This window comes from Bison bison, unplaced genomic scaffold (assembly GCF_000754665.1).
Source record: "Bison bison bison isolate TAMUID 2011002044 unplaced genomic scaffold, Bison_UMD1.0 scf7180017864390, whole genome shotgun sequence".
Lineage (NCBI taxonomy): Eukaryota > Metazoa > Chordata > Mammalia > Artiodactyla > Bovidae > Bison > Bison bison.
The window spans coordinates 444,775-460,570 of NW_011494962.1; the positions used below are offsets into that span (position 1 = coordinate 444,775).

The 15,796-nt window shown below is 41.8% G+C and overlaps 1 protein-coding gene across 2 annotated transcripts in view; it reads right to left on the reverse strand.

Moving 5' to 3' along the window:
• The window catches only part of LOC105002116 (C-type lectin domain family 2 member D11-like), a 19,851-nt gene extending 9,274 nt beyond the window's left edge, over window positions 1-10,577 (reverse strand). The window contains exon 1 of one of the 2 annotated variants that reach the window (XR_826917.1): window positions 9,785-10,577. Coding sequence is in view for 1 of the 2 variants with exons in the window: in XM_010858603.1 (XP_010856905.1) it covers window positions 7,102-7,180 (79 nt within the window). In the remaining variant the exon portion in view is untranslated. Of the gene's footprint in view, window positions 1-7,101; window positions 7,582-9,784 lie in introns of those variants that run through there. The other variant, XM_010858603.1, reaches the window with a different exon arrangement.
• Between the last annotated feature and the right edge of the window lie 5,219 nt (window positions 10,578-15,796).

Consider the following 15,796-nt stretch of genomic DNA (forward strand, 5'->3'; position numbering starts at 1 on the left):
GCAGCTCCTATCACTCCTGCTGGCTCCCATGGATCAAGAAACCAACATAGCCAGTCATTGTTGTTGTTTAGTTTCTAAACCTTGTCTGACTGTTTTGCGACCCCATGGACTGTAGCCTGCCAGGCTCCTCTGTCTGTAGGATTTGGCGCCTATGTCCACGGGATTTCCCAAGCAAGAATTCTGGAATGGTTTGCCATTTCCTTCTCCAGGGCATCTTCCTAACCCAGGGATCAAACCTATGTCTCCTGCTTGGCAGGGGAATTCTTTATACCACTGAGCCACCTGGAAAGCTCCAACCAGTCACTAGGGAAACATGAAATCCAGTGAGCTGCCACAAGATGTGTATCAGAGTGGCAAAAAAATAACAAAACTGAATGATGGTGAAGAAATGATACAAATGGAATTCTCATAAACTGTTGAAAATGCAACAGTACAGCCACTTTGGAAAACAGGTTAGCAGTGAGGTGTGGCAAACATAACCTCATCACATGCCCTAGCAATGCCATCCCTAGGTATCTATGCAAGAGGAATGGAAATTTCCATTTACATAAAAACCTATACTTGAACATTTATGATAACTTTATTTATTGTCACCAAAAACTGGCAACAATTCAATATCCTTCAGCTGGGAAAAAGGTAAATAAAGACCACTTTGTACTAAGAAAAAGAAAAGCTTCACCCCATGCTTACAATTGCTCATTTATTATTTTGCTTTGACTCAGTAAATTTTACTGAGACTTTCTCTTCCCCAAAGACCCCGAAAACTCTGGATTGCTTGAAAATGTAAAAAGGCACTAAAGAAAGCAGTGAGATGCTTCCCAAATCATGTGTGATCACTACCTCATGTTCCTAGAACACAAGGGAGAAGTGTGACTTTGGAAATGCCACCTGCTCTTCCACCTCACTCTCCCTTCCAAACAGTGTTCTGTTCCCCTCCTTGCCTTACTTTAAAATGAGAATTTTTTCACAGAGTGTTTCCTATGGTGATAGTCCTTGTGAATAATGTCTCTCTTTATTAAGTCTACACTATTGATATACAGTATAATATAAATGAATTTCAAATGCATTATGCTGGTGAGAAAAGCCTGACTCTGTAGGCATTCTTATAATGCAAGAGTATCAAAACAGAAAACAAATCATTGGTTGCCAAATGATGAGGAGAGAGGAAAGAAATATATACAGAGAGCATGTGTGTGTGTGTTAGGGGGTGTGGGGGGTACTCTTATTGTGTGGTGGCCACATGATTATATGTATTTGTCAAAACTCATAGAAATGTACACCAAAAGGTGAATTTTACTGAATGTTAATTATACTTTTAAGAAGTTCCTGCTAACTTTCTTTTAACTGCCACATTTCACTCATTGCACCTATATCTCCTAGAATGTTCAGGAGCCTCAGTTTAAATGCTAGGTAGGGGCGGGGGGAATATAGGAATGACTTCTTTAAATGCTATACAATGGCATTTGGATTTTGGCTCCATATGAAACTTTCCATCTTCATGCTTTTGGTTCTGCATTAAAGCAAAATTGTCTTGAAATTCCGTATGTTATGACTTCCGAGAAATGGAAGATTTCCGGCCATAACAGTAAGCAAAGGATGCCAGAGTAATCAGCAATCATAGTCATCACAGAATAGTGAGCTGATGAGCCCTGAGGGAACTCAGGATATGAAAACACGGGATACTGGCCCCAGATAGTTGAGGTGCATATCAAAGGAATGATTTCAGTGAGACCAGACTTTTGCATCTTCCCATACATAGAAAAGTGCTAAATTCCTTAACCTGGAATATCTGGTTTTTTACAAAAACATCTTTTGATACTCAAAGGCTACATGCTGTTTGTTGCAACGTTTCTATACCACCTGGCTCCTCTCTTGCCTCCTTGGAGCAGTTCTTTCAGGGTTATTTGAGATGCTCTCTCCCTGGCTTAAGTTCTAAAAGTTCCCACTGAATAAAACATAACTCTCGTAACCAGGAAGGGTTAATTTTGACTCCATACAGGATCTGTTTCTTCGACTTTAACTCTCATTTCACTGCTTTTGTTATTACAGGCATACACACTGGCCTGCCTCAGGGAGCCCTGCCTGCCCCACTTCTGCCTGCCTCTTGGGCTGGGGTGCCTTTGTTTGGCTCACAGGGAGAGAGCCTGATGTCTCTCATCTGTGAAGGACTATGACATTCTTGTTCTTTGTGTGGGAAATTGCACCCCTCCTCTGTTGATTACCAGCCTGGCTGAGAAATTCATATTTGGCGGCCAGAACTGCAAAGAGCTGTTTCATCTTTGTTTATTGATATCAGAGCAAATATTTCATGTCACACCACCCAAGATTGACGTAAAGAAGTGAAACTAACACATCCCTCTGCGTGAGGCCTGCTATTCTAAGAGATACCGACAAAAATCAATTATTTTTTTTTTTACTTTGATTCCTCATCTCCCCCCACCTCTGATCCATAAAATAACCTGGCATCCAGACCCCAACATGATGGTTATTTCAAGATGTTAGTCAGCCAACTTCATGGTCATCCAGCTCTTTGAATAAAGTCATATTCCTTGCCTTAACACCTTGTCTCTCAGATTCATTAGCCTATTGTCAGGGGTGAGCAGAGTGAACCTGGGCTCGGTAATACTCTCAACTTTTAGGTTGTGAATACTTTTTTAAGTTTGCTGGTGCTGCCGCTAAGTCGCTTCAGTCGTGTCTGACTCTGTGCGACCCTGTAGACAGCAGCCCAACCAGGCTTCCCTGTCCCTGGGATTCTCAAGGAAAGAACACTGGAGTGGGTTGCCATTTCCTTCTCCAATGCATGACAGCAAAGAGTGAAAGTGAATTCTCCAATGCATGACAGCGAAGAGTGAAAGTGAAGGCGCTCAGTCGTGTCTGACTCTTAGCAACCCCATGGACTGTAGCCCACCAGGCTCCTCCATCCATGGGATTTTCCAGGCAAGAGTACTGGAGTGGGGTGCCATTGCTTTCTCCATTTCCACAATTTTTTTCATTGTTAGAAGAGTAAGATGTGAATCTCCCCTTACCTCTCTCCAATGAATCTCCTATTTGCCTCTTACTTATATTTTAAAAGGGGCTTCTCTGGTAGCTCAGCTGGTAAAGAATTTGCCTGCAATGTAGGAGACCTGGGTTTGATCCCTGGGTTGGGAAGATCCCCTGGAGGAGGTCGTGGTATTCTTACCTGGAGAATCCCCATGGACAGAGGAGCCTGGTGGGCTACAGTCCATGGGGTCACAAAGAGGCAGACGTGACTGAGTGACTAAGTACGGTATTCTAAAAGTCCTCCCTTTTTCTTCTTCTTTATTTCTCTATATCTTTCTCCTAACACCCTCCATTGTTCCATGTTTCATTTCTCTTTCTTGCTTACTTACTTCTGTTCTGTTTTTTTGTGTGGAAATAAAATTTGCCACCCCAAAAATGTCTCTTCAGCATGTAGATTATTTCAACCTGGAAATCAGCAAAGCACCCAAAATCCAGGAAGAATCTTTGATCTTCTCCCTATCTGTCTAAAAAAAATTAGATAGAGGGGCTGTTTAAAAGAGAGTTATCACCAGAAATACCTGCAAAGAATATGGGCCTGAGTGTGGTGGGGGAGACTGGGCAGGGCCTAGAGATCAGAGTCCATCGTGGCCCTAAAGATCTTTGTCTCTGCACAGCCCTGCAAACATTTATTCATCAAACTTTTGCTTTTCCATTTCTATTTCCTTTTCTCTGAAGTCCCAAACCACTACCCCCAACATCTTTTGTCTTTAGCTGAAGATGCTATTTAAGGTGAAGCTGTTGGCCATTTTGGTGAGTTACTCAGTTTTCCTGGGTCTGTCTCATGTATACATATGATTCAACTTGAGATGTGGAATTTCTTGCCATATCAATAAACAAGGATGTCACAGCCATCAGCAGTTTTGACCCTCCAAATGTGAAATTCTGAGCCTGGAGTGTGCTTAGGAAGGAGAATGATGGTTCCTACCTGGCAGTCATTAAGTGCAGTCACTCCCTGCTGTAAGCACTAAGGACAAGTGCAGGAGACCAGCCCCAGACAGCTGAGGTGCATATCAAGGGAATGATTTCAGTGAGCCCAGACTCTTGCATCTTCTAGTACAAAGAAATCACTACATTCCTTAGCTTGGGATATCTGGTTTTCTTTAAATCACAATAATCTTTGGATGTTCAGATTACCTATCCGTTGTTCCAAACTTCTACATAACCTGACTCCTCCCCCCTCTCCTCATAGCAGTTTTTATGGGGTTACATGAGACATTGTCTTTCAGGCTTGAAGCCCTAAAAATTCCCATCAAATAAAAGTTAACTCTCAACACTAAGTTGCATGTATGTTTTCAGTCTGTAAGCTTTTGTTTGATTTTTAATTGTTATCTGTCTCATGTCAACTTAATTCTTAAATCAGAAGAGCAGAGGAAAATGTCTTCCTCCTTTACACTCTCCTGTGGTGTGTCCTCTTCCTGTCTCTCTCTAAATTCATATGGCTTTTATATTACACTCTGAACACAATAACCTTCAAATTTCTAGTTTGAAAAAGTGGTATTAGAAATTATGTCACAGAAAAACAGAGAAGTGAATCATATTACAGGTCTACTGGTTTTAACTTTAATTTCAGATACTAGAAAACTTAGTTAGTTTTCAGAAAGTTTAAATTAAAAAAAAAAAAGATTTCACATTTGCATTGGTCAAATAGCTTCAGCTACATAAGCACTTGGCTTAACTAGAAAAATATTAATGTTCCTTAAGAACTTTCTTTTTCATTAAACATGAACCCTGTGTCTCAATAACTTCAATATCCTGTTGTCCCAGATAAAAAATAAAATGCAGTGAGAGGTGATAAGGAAAGAAAAAGAAGAAAATGCATATTTTAGCAGAAATTAGATGTTCAGTAAAAGGAATTCTTTTTCTTGGACTAAAGTACAAACATGTATGAACTACGTTCTTTTTCTCATTAAACTTGCTATAAAATAAAAATGCTAAAGGATTGCTGATAGATGGATTTAGTCCTGCCCTGAACCTCCACATCTGTTTTTCAGTTACAAAAGAAAAGCAAAAAGCAATATATGGGAAACCACTGTAATTTAATGATTATTCAAGAAAGCAGATTTGCTTAACCACAAAACCAAGCAGACTTGTCTAGAACAGAATCATGTGATAGAAGCATGAGACACATCCCAAAACAATAAAACAGTGGCACAGTGAGACCCTAATCCTGTGCAGTGAGCTCAGTAAGTTAACGATTCTTGTGATATGCTCTCTGCACACATTAAAAAAAACAAAACAAAAAACAATTTGTGGACTTAGCTTGACCATCTAGGCAAAGGAAACTCTTGATCAACCTGGATTAGCTGATGATAGAAGCATGACATGTACTCAGCAAAGACAGAGGTCTTCTCCCCCACCTACTTTTCCTTTGATTATAAAGCTGTAGCCCAGTAAGTTCTGCAGTGCAGGAGGACACTGCCCACCCACTTGAAAGCCTCACAAGTGTTCTATTCTAATAAGTCACTTCTTATCTATCACCAGGGCTTCCCTAGTGACTCAGATGGTAAAGAATCTGCCTGCAGTATGGAAAATCTGGGTTTGATCCCTGGGTTGGGAAGATACCCTGGAGAAGGAAATGGCTGCCTACTCCAGTATTCTGGTCTGGAGAATTCCATGGACAGAGGAGCCTGGCAGACTACTGTCCACGGGGTCGCAAAGAGTCAGACACGACTGTGACTTTCACGTTCACTTATGGATCACTTTGCCTCTCACTGAATTCTTTCTGGGATCAAAGATAAAGAACTGTGGTACCGGAGCTCTTTGGAGCCCCTCTAATGACACCAAACAGTTTCACCAATAGTCCTAGTTTTTGCAGTTAACCTTTTTATTTTGTCAATAATTATTCATGGCTTTATTAAATAAAAATCTCTTTAGAGAACAGTAAGAAATTAATTCTTGGCTAACATCAGGGGAGAATGACAGGAGGTTACAATTTTTTTTTTTTTTAATGCAGTGATATTGATAATAACATTAACCAGATAGGTACTATATTTCAACAAATACTTTTAATAATCAATCACTATGTTACATTAATACTCTGATGCTCTCATTAAATCAAAACTGTTTAACTAAAATGATTATATTTAAAAGATGTTCATATTTTTATATCACTACTGACAATATCTGGTAAGATATTATATAAACTACTTTGGTAATGTACTCTGAAAAGGATGATATAAAGCTTAGCCATTTAAGATCCACTATGATCAAAGGATCAGAGAATGAAAATAAGAGAGAGATATAATAACAGAAGTACACTATATATACTATATATACATAAATAACTATATATAAATAACAGAAGTACACTAGACTCCATGAGAAAGAGAAAGGGACATAAAGAGGGAAATAGAGGGAAAGACAAAGAAAATTATTTGGACACATAAATGAGCCTCAATAGATTTCAGCTGAAACACTTAATGATATTACTGAAAATCATATTTACCCTTAATTCAAAAAGGAAACTTTGCAGGGAAATTTGTGCCCAATGGAAAGAAAACATACTTTTGTATTTACTTAAAATTTTATTTTATCTTATTTTATTTTACCTTATTCAAATTCTTTTCCAATTTAGTTTGTTACATAATATTGAGCAGAGTACCCTGTGCTATACAGTAGGTATGGGCAACTTTTATTAGTATATGTATTACAAAATTATTAGTGTCTGTTTGCCATCACCTCTGAAATACAGTAATCTATTACTTAACATCATAATGTGAGTTTCCAGGATGCAAGTGGCCAGCAACCTGGAGAAAATACAAAGACTAATTAAAAACAAAACCCAAAGACCATTTTTCTCTTAACCTCCTATAACATAATTCACTGTGCAGTAATATTTAAGTAACATACTAGTAGCAGAATAACTAATATAACAATTACACACCTTCCCTCTCACCCACCTCTAGTCCCTCAAAATATCTCTCCTTCTATGAAAGTTAACTGTGAAGTACTGATACTTCTGAAGCACAATTTCTCCTCTGTTGTCAGTGGTCAGTAGTATAAGAACTCCCTTCCACAACTACCATTTTGTTATGTCAAAGTTTATCAATTTTACCTTACCAGATCTCCACTGCTCCATGTTCACTCTATAGGTAGAGTCTGTCTCTAAGATTTTTAAAGACACCTCTGTCATTGTCATGTTTCAAAAAAGCGTTTGGTGGTACCTTTTCTCAGTAGTTGCAAAGCAGGAAATGTGAATTGAAAGGAAATTCTGTTAACATTTCCTTCCAGTTCAGACTCTACCTGAACTGGATGGAGTTAGCACCCTCCAAGTTCAGACTCCGCCTCTCATTGCGAAAGAGGCTCTTGATGAAAGTGAAAGTGAACTTCCAACTCTGGAAGATAATGGAGAACAGAGGATCCTGGTATGCTACAGTCCTCGAGGTTACAAAGAGTTGGATGTGACTTAGCAACTGAATGGCATCATGTCACTATGTCACTGGGTGCAGATCTTCCAAAAATGTACATGTTTTTGTTGTTCAGTCACTCAGTCATGTCCAACTCTTTATGACCCCATGGACTGCAACACACCAGGGTTCCCTGTCCTTCACCATCTCCTGGAGCTTGCTCAAACTCATGTCTACTGAGTCAGTGATGTCATCCAACCATCTCATCCTCTGTCATCCCCTTCTCCTCCTGCCTTCAGTCTTTCCCAGCATCAAGGTCTTTTCCAATGACTCGACTCTTCACATCAGGTGGCCATGTTTAGAGTCATCTCTTGTGCTGTTGGAAATGTACATGAGGCAGGAGCTAAATGGACTCGGGGCTGTACAGCTGGACTTTGTCCCCTGTGGATAGATACCCCAAGATAAAGAGGAGGAGGAGCTAAGCCCTGCCCAGAAATGAGATAGTACTTTTCTCATTCTCAAGGTCCAGAGGACCTTTCCAAGAACACACCTGCAGCAAGACTCTTTGTAGATCATAAAGGGAATAATGTCAACCTGTCCACAGGCCTCTTCACTAGAAGCCATCTTGGCTAGGAAATGTGGGCACACACCTGGGAGGACACTGATAATCACCAAATATGGACTCAGAACCAGCCAAAGCAAGACGTTTGGCCAAAGGAAACCCAGAAGAAAATCGCATAAAAGTGATTCGACTACCACAAGGACCCGACGCTCTGGGCTTGCCAGTGTGTGCCTACGCACATGTACTCTTTTCCCTCCTAATAAATGTCTCACTTGTTTCACTAGTTTTGGTTTCTCTGTGGAAATTCATTTTCTGGAAATGAATCCTAATGGCCAGGACTCAGCACTTGGCCTGACTTCAATCTCTGGCCAGAAACCAAAGTCCTGTTTCAAGTCCCTGCAGGTTGAGGCCACCTAAGTTCAGACATATCTTCACAAAAACCTTTACCTTTCTCTGTTCATGAAAAGACAATAACAACAAGGAGACCTGAGAGGTAGCACAGCCTCAAGATAAAAGAAACTTATGTCCCTGAATTTCCACGTGGAAGAAAGCTGCATTCTAACTAGAACCTCCTATATTTCACAGCTACATGAGTGATAAGTAAACATACACTGCGCTATCAATGAAATTCAGGAGGTTATCTATTGTAGCAGCTGTGTAATGTATCTAGTAAGAGTGGCAGCCTCATTTTTTCCATATTTTTTGCATTACTAATCACTTCTTATCCAGTCACCAAATATCTGCAGATTGTTTACTACTATGGTAGGTGCTGAGAAACAAAAGCTCTGCAAATTCTGATGAAGAGGATGAAGCAGGTACCTGGGTCTTGTGTGGGAGAGGTCTGGATGGATTTTCCAGAATGGCTGAGGCAAGGTTAGTGTCCTCTCTGGTGTCTAGTCAAGACAGGGACATTTTAAAAGATTACGGTTTATAGTACCACTGAAAACCTGACAGAGCTAAGAGCAATGACAAATTGAAATTATAATAGAGTGATCATTATAATTAGAGTAATAGAGTAATTATAATAATCATTATAATGAAGTGTTCAGCATACAAAAATGGAGTTGGAAGGCGAGGGTCTGATTTCAGAATTTAAGAACTAGAACTTCTTTGTATCTTGGTATTGTACCACACAAAAGGACAGAGCAACATCTGCCAATTCCTGTGACCTCAAGGTACCCTGAGAAATCTTATAGTCACCCTCAAGATCTCCCTCCCTCCCTTTCCTGTGTTCGTGCAACCAATCCTTAACACACTTCACTTCTCATCAACTGAAGTTTTAATGCTTGAGAAACAAGCTCTGTAATGAACCCATGGCTTTTTGCATTTAAAAAAATAAATAAACTTCCTCCTTTTTTTTTTAAGTCTGTCAGTCACAACTCAGAGCTACATCTGTATCATCTGTATCTCCAAGCTGGGGCTCTAACAATCCAGCCAAAAAACGCCTCTTCTCAATCAGGTCTTTGTTTCTGAAATTTCAGTTAATAAAAGCAATACATTATGAAAAAGGTGACACACTCAACCTGCATGACACCAGGAAGGGAACCTTTTTTTTTTTTTTTAAACACACTCTTATTCTGCCAGAGGGAGTTTTAGGCTCTTCAGACAAAGCTGAAAGACAAGTCTCCCCAAGAACCTGGGACCTTTGTGTTTCTGGAAATGAGCGGAGTTCAGGCAGTTCCAAAGGGATCTCAACTTTTCAATAATGACACAATCCTGGGAGTGAGGCAGACAGAGAAATAAAAAGGGGAAAGACCCTGGACCAGGTCACTAAGAACGCCTCCACCCTCTCTCAGCCTTTCAAAACCCTTAATCCCTAGACCACCGAGCTTACCCTAAGGAATCTCCTCGTCACCCACTAAAGTTCTGCAAACTCCTATGAAGAGGGCGGCTTAGGCGCACTGTCATCTGGGGAGAAATCAAGTCAAATTTTTTCAAATCACCCAACCAGGCCAGATGTTCACCCCTTATTGGAACAGGCCTGGAGAGTTTGCAACCTGTTTGAGACCAAGAAGGCAGTTTCTTCATTCTCTTCTCCTCTGGGTGGTAGCGGTTCTTCTTTCACTATGAATTTGCTCTGGACCAGAGGTGGCCAATGGAGAAGGAAATGGCAACCCACTCCATTTTCTTGTCTGGAGACTCCTGTGGACAGAGGAGCCTGGTGGGCTGCTGTCCATAGCTCACACAGAGTCAGACACGACTGAAGCGACTTAGCAGGCGTGCATGCATTGGAGAAGGAAATGGTAACCCACTCCAGTATTCTCGCCTGGAGAATCCCACGGATGGAGGAGCCTGGTGGGCTTCCGTCTATGGGGTCGCACAGAGTCTAACACAACTGAAGCGATTTAGCAGCAGCAGCAGCAGCAGCAGCAGCAGAGGTGGCCAAACAGGGGGATGCGGCGTCTCAGGGCTGCTACCACTGCCCTCTCCCGGCAGCTTCAGCTTCTCTGTGGGGCGACCACATCCCTCTCCATTTGCAGCCGTCTCCCACATCCAGGTCCCAACCATCTGCCAAGTTCTAAGGAAAACACCGGATGCAGGGTCTGGAAAATAAGCCCATGGACCGGATGGTACCCCAGATGGTACTATATAACCCTCCCTCCCCATCCTCCATCTTCTGCGCTCCGCCCTAGATGTTACGCCCCACTTCCCGTGTTTCATTTCTCAGGATGTTGAGGCAGAAAAGGAAGTCAGAACACTTGTAAACAGGATGCCTGCGGTTGAAGGGTCTTTGGCTCCTTTCCAACCTGCCAAACGCCTGATGGGGACCTGGTGGACTAACAGTGGATCTAAGAGGACAGCCCTCTGCTCAGGCTGTCTGCCACGCTGGGTCCCTTCCTAGCAGAGCAGGAGAACGTCTGCATAAATCTCCACAGCCTGCGAGTCTCCCTGGCCTAGCAGAGATGGGGACAAGGCTCTGTCTCTCTGAGGTTCAACCTGTGGTAACCAAGACCCCTGAGGACAGAAACCCTGCTGTGTGTAGCCACCCACACACAAACCTACTCTAAAAGGTGTTGATTTGTGGCTTGTTCGCACCACTGTTCTCAGGAGATCATACACAGATCAAAACCCCAGGCTATTACGTTCTGAGGCTACAAAATGAGGAAAGGTTATAAAGGCCAAAAACTACAAGGTTATATAAATTGTCAGGAATTAGGACTAGAGTTGGGAAGAAATAAGAATGCTTGTTTAAACAGGAGTTGTTTTGGGGTTCAGGATGGTTACACATTTGCAGGTGTAGGAGGGAGGTGCTTTGAAACTATGTTTGTACCTGGCAGTGCTTGCAGATACTGTTTTGAAAATGTCTGGTGATGGTCTTGAGTTTGATATAATTCAGAAAGTTTAAGTTCTCAGTGATGCATCTGCAAGTTCTCAGATGCAAGAATGCATCTGAAACTACCTCCACCTAAGGCCATCTGGCTCCATTTTGTATGTGTGAACCATAGTTACTCCATTTTTATTTTTGAAAGATCTTAAATACATCATCAGGCTTCCCTGGTGGCTCTGTGATGAAGAACCTGCCTGACAATGCAAGAGAGACAAGTTCAATCCCCAGTCCAGGAAGATTCTTTGGTGAAGAAAATGGTAGTCCAGTCCAGTATTCTTGCTGGGGAAATCCCATGGACAGAGGAGCCTGGTGGGCCACAGTCCATGGGGTTGCAAAAGAGTTGGATAGGACTTAGTGACTAAACAACAGCAGCAGCAAATATATAATCACCTGTCTACATCACCCGTTTTTTGGACTTTTGTGAGGTGATAAGATTTCAACCCTGAGGATCAGCTATAGTGAGATTGGTCCAGTTGGAACAGAGTTTACAAACAGAGTCTTAAAACAAGACAGTAACAGCAGAAATCAGTCTTTGATGAACAAAAATTTCTTTCCTGGTGAATTATTTTGATCCTTGAAATGATTTAGAAGTTTCACCAAGTGGTGACAATAAAAAGCAGATGACTCTTTAGAAAACAGTTTGTCAGTTTCTTATGAAATTAATATACTTTCCAGATGATCCAACAGTCTCACTTCTTGGCAGTTACAGAAACGAGTTGAAAACTGATGTTTATGCAAACTTACACAGGTGTGTCTATAGCAGCTGTATTTTTGATTGCCAAAACTTGGAGGCAACCAAGATGCCTGTTAATATATAAATGGCTAAACACACTGTAGACTCGCCAAACAATGGTATAACGTTCAGGGGACTTTAAGAAAAGTTCTCAGGTGAAGAAAAGACATAAAAAGAACCTTTTATGCAGGTTATTAAGTGAAAGAAGGCAATCTAATAAAGCTGCATACTGTAAAATTGCAACAATTTGACATTTAGATAAAGGCAAAACTATGGAGATGTTGAAAAGACATGTCTGAAGGGCCAAGGTGGAAAGATTGGGAGGGATGAATGGGGGAGGCCAGGGGATTTTTAAGACAATGAAACTATACTCTGTGATTCTATAATGATGGATTTAAAACTATTAGGTGGTGTTTTGGGGGATTCTCAAGAGCTCTAGTTCTTTATGTCTCAGCACAGAAAGAATCCAGTGAGAGGCAACGTGATAGATAAGAAGTGATTTATTAGAATAGGAAGTTTGTGAGGCTAACAAGTGGGTGGATGAGATGGTGCTGTGCCTGAGAACTTAGTGGGCTATAGTTTTATATTAATAATCAAAGGAAAAATACCACTTTTTTCCTCATTCTTGAGTAGATGTCAAGCTTCCATAGTCAGCTCTGCCTTCACGTCAGGCTGGGGAGTTTTCTTCTCCCTATGTGGTTAAGCCAGGACAGTCATGGCACTATGGAAAAATTATTTCAAGTCTCAGGACCATGAGGGTCTTTCACTTTGAATGTCACCTTTCCATTTTATTGTTTTTTTATATGTGCAGAGAGGTTGTCCTAGGGGGTCATTAACTTACTGAGCTCACTAGGTGGGATGTGGGTCTCATGCCATCATTGTTCTATTGTTTTAGGAGATGTCTCATGCTTCTGTTTTGCAAGGTTTTGTTGCTAAGCAACCCTACTTGGTTTTGTAGTAAAGCAAAACTGCTTTCTTAAGCAATCATTAATTTACAGGGGTTTCCTGTTCTCATACTTTTTTACTTACAATGTGCAGTGGGATTAACCATTTAATTACCTACTTTGTCCCCTTACCCTATCTCTATCAAATTCATGTCATTATGAAAGTGAAAGTGTTAGTTGCTCAGTCGTGTCTGACTTTTTGTGACCCCATGGACAGTAGCCCACCAGGCTTCTCTGTCAAGGAATTCTCCTGGCAAGAATATTGGAGTGGATAGCCATTCCCTTCTCCAGAGGATCTTCCTGACCCAGGATTGAACCCCAGCCTCCTGCTTCACAGGTGGATTCTTTACTGTCTGGGCCAACAAGAAAGCCCAATCTTGCCATAGAATATAGAACATAAAGATTAAACCCTAATGGCACCCCACTCCAGTACTCTTGCCTGGAAAATTCCATGGACGGGGAGCCTGGTAGGCTGCAGTCCATGGGGTCGCTAAGAGTTGGGCACGACTGAGCAACTTCATTTTCACTTTTCACTTTCATGCATTGGAGAAGGAAATGGCAACCCACTCCAGTGTTCTTGCCTGGAGAATCCCAGGGACAGGGGAGCCTGGTGGGCTGCCGTCTATGGGGTCGCACAGAATCGGACTCGACTGAAGTGACTTAGCAGCAGCAGCAGTAGTCTATGGACTTCAGTTCATAATATTGTAGCAAAATTTGTTCATCAGCTGTAACCAATAAAACAAGCTAATACAATGTGTTTAAAATAAGGAAAGCTGTGAGGAAGAATTACCTGTGGGAACTCTGCATTTCTGCTAAAATTTTCCCAAACCTAAAACTGCCTTTTTTTTTTCCCCCATAAACCTAAAATGGAGTCTATTAACTTAAAAGAGCAGTTGACTCTTGGTCAGCATTATCATTGTTTTTAGCTCAGTGACCTAGGAACTGCTCTCATCCTTAAACTAGAACTAGAAGTTAAAGATGCGACATATATGGAGCTCTAGTGTGTTCTGTGTGACATGAGTTAAGGGTCAAAGATTATTTGCTGTCAGAATCCTTTAAACTTAAAGTGTAAGTCTGAAAAGGGCACCTTAGAAACCACTGGAGACAATGCTGAACAAATTAAAGCACTAAACCATCAAGAGAAAAAGAAAAAGAGGCTGAAATCTCTACTTTTGCTTTGCTATGACCACAGTAACCTTTGAAACAGAATTTTTATCCATCCAACTACCCTTGCTGAAGGGTAAATATAATTGGGACTTCCCTGGTGGTTTAGTGGTTAAGAATTCAGCTACCAGTGGAAGGAAAGCAGGTTCAGTCCCTGCTCAGGGAAATAAAATCCCACATGCTGTGGGGGCAACTAAACCCTCAGGCTGCAACTAGAGAATAGCCATGCCACAAAAAAAGACCCTGCATGCTGCAACTAAGACCCACTTAGCAACTAAACTACCACCACCATAGAGCTTCTCCATCTTCAGCTGCAAATAATCTGATGGTGATATCCATCTATAGAGTTGGGCTGCCCAGGTGGCACTTTATAAAGTGCCACCTGCCACTGCAGGAATTGTGGGTTCAATCTGTGAGTGGGGAAGATCTCCTGGAGAAGGTATCTCTTGACTTAGGCTAACACCTGTTTAGAGCTTAAACAAGGGGCTTCCTTGGTAGCTGAACTGGTGAAGACTTTGCATGCAATGCATGAGACCCTAGTTCGATTTCTGGGTCAGAAAGATCTCCTGGAGAAGGGATAGGCTACCCACTCCATTATCCATGGGCTTCCTTGGTGGCTCAGACAGTAAAGAATCCTCTTTCAATGCAGGATACCTGGGTTATATCCCTGGGTTGGGAAGATCCCTGAAGGAGGCCATGGCAACCCACTCCAGTGTTCTTGCCTGGAGAATCCACACGGACAGAAGAGCCTGGCGGGCTGCAGTCCATAGCATCACAAAAGAGTCAGACATGACTGAATGACTAAGCACAAAGTGTACACAAAGTTAGGGAAATATCAAGGCGATCTAGGTCACCATATATATATACATCAATCTTGTTCAGAGGTACCCTGGCACAATAAGCAACACAGTAAATACTGTTTTCATCCACTCTAACTTAGACAAACTACCCACCCAGGAGCAGAGCTGCTGTTTGTGATACAATGGCCAGCCTTGAGCAAAATTTTTTATTTTAGCTCTTTTTCTCTCTGCAGAACTTGGTTTTGTAGGTATTACAGGAGCAAAATGTGGTGTGGTAGGTTGCAAAAGGAGCCTGGGTTTTGAGGTGGGAAACAAATGGTCAGTCTTGCTCCTTCAGTTCAGCTCAGTTCAGTCTCTCAGTCATGTCCGACTCTGTGTGACCCCATGAATCGCAGGCCTCCCTGTCCATCACCAACTCCCGGAGTTCACCCAGACTCACGTCCATCAAGTCAGTGATGCCATCCAGCCATCTCATCCTCTGTCGTCCCCTTCTCCTCCTGCCACCAGTCCCTCCCAGCATCAAAGTCTTTTCCAGTGAGTCAACTCTTCACATGAGGTGGCCAAAGTACTGGAGTTTCAGCTTCAGCATCATACCTTCCAAAGAAATCCCAGGGCTGATCTCCTTCAGAATGGACTGGTTGGATCTCCTTGCAGTCCAAGGGACTCTCAAGAGTCTTCTCCAACACCACAGTTCAAAAGCATCAATTCTTCGGCGCTCAGCCTTTTTCACAGTCCAACTCTCACATCCATACATGACCACAGGAAAAACCATAGCCTTGACTAGCCGGACCTTGGTTGGCAAAGTAATGTCTCTGCTTTTGAATATGCTATCTAGGTTGGTCATAACTTTCCTTCCAAGGAGTAAATGTCTTTTAAT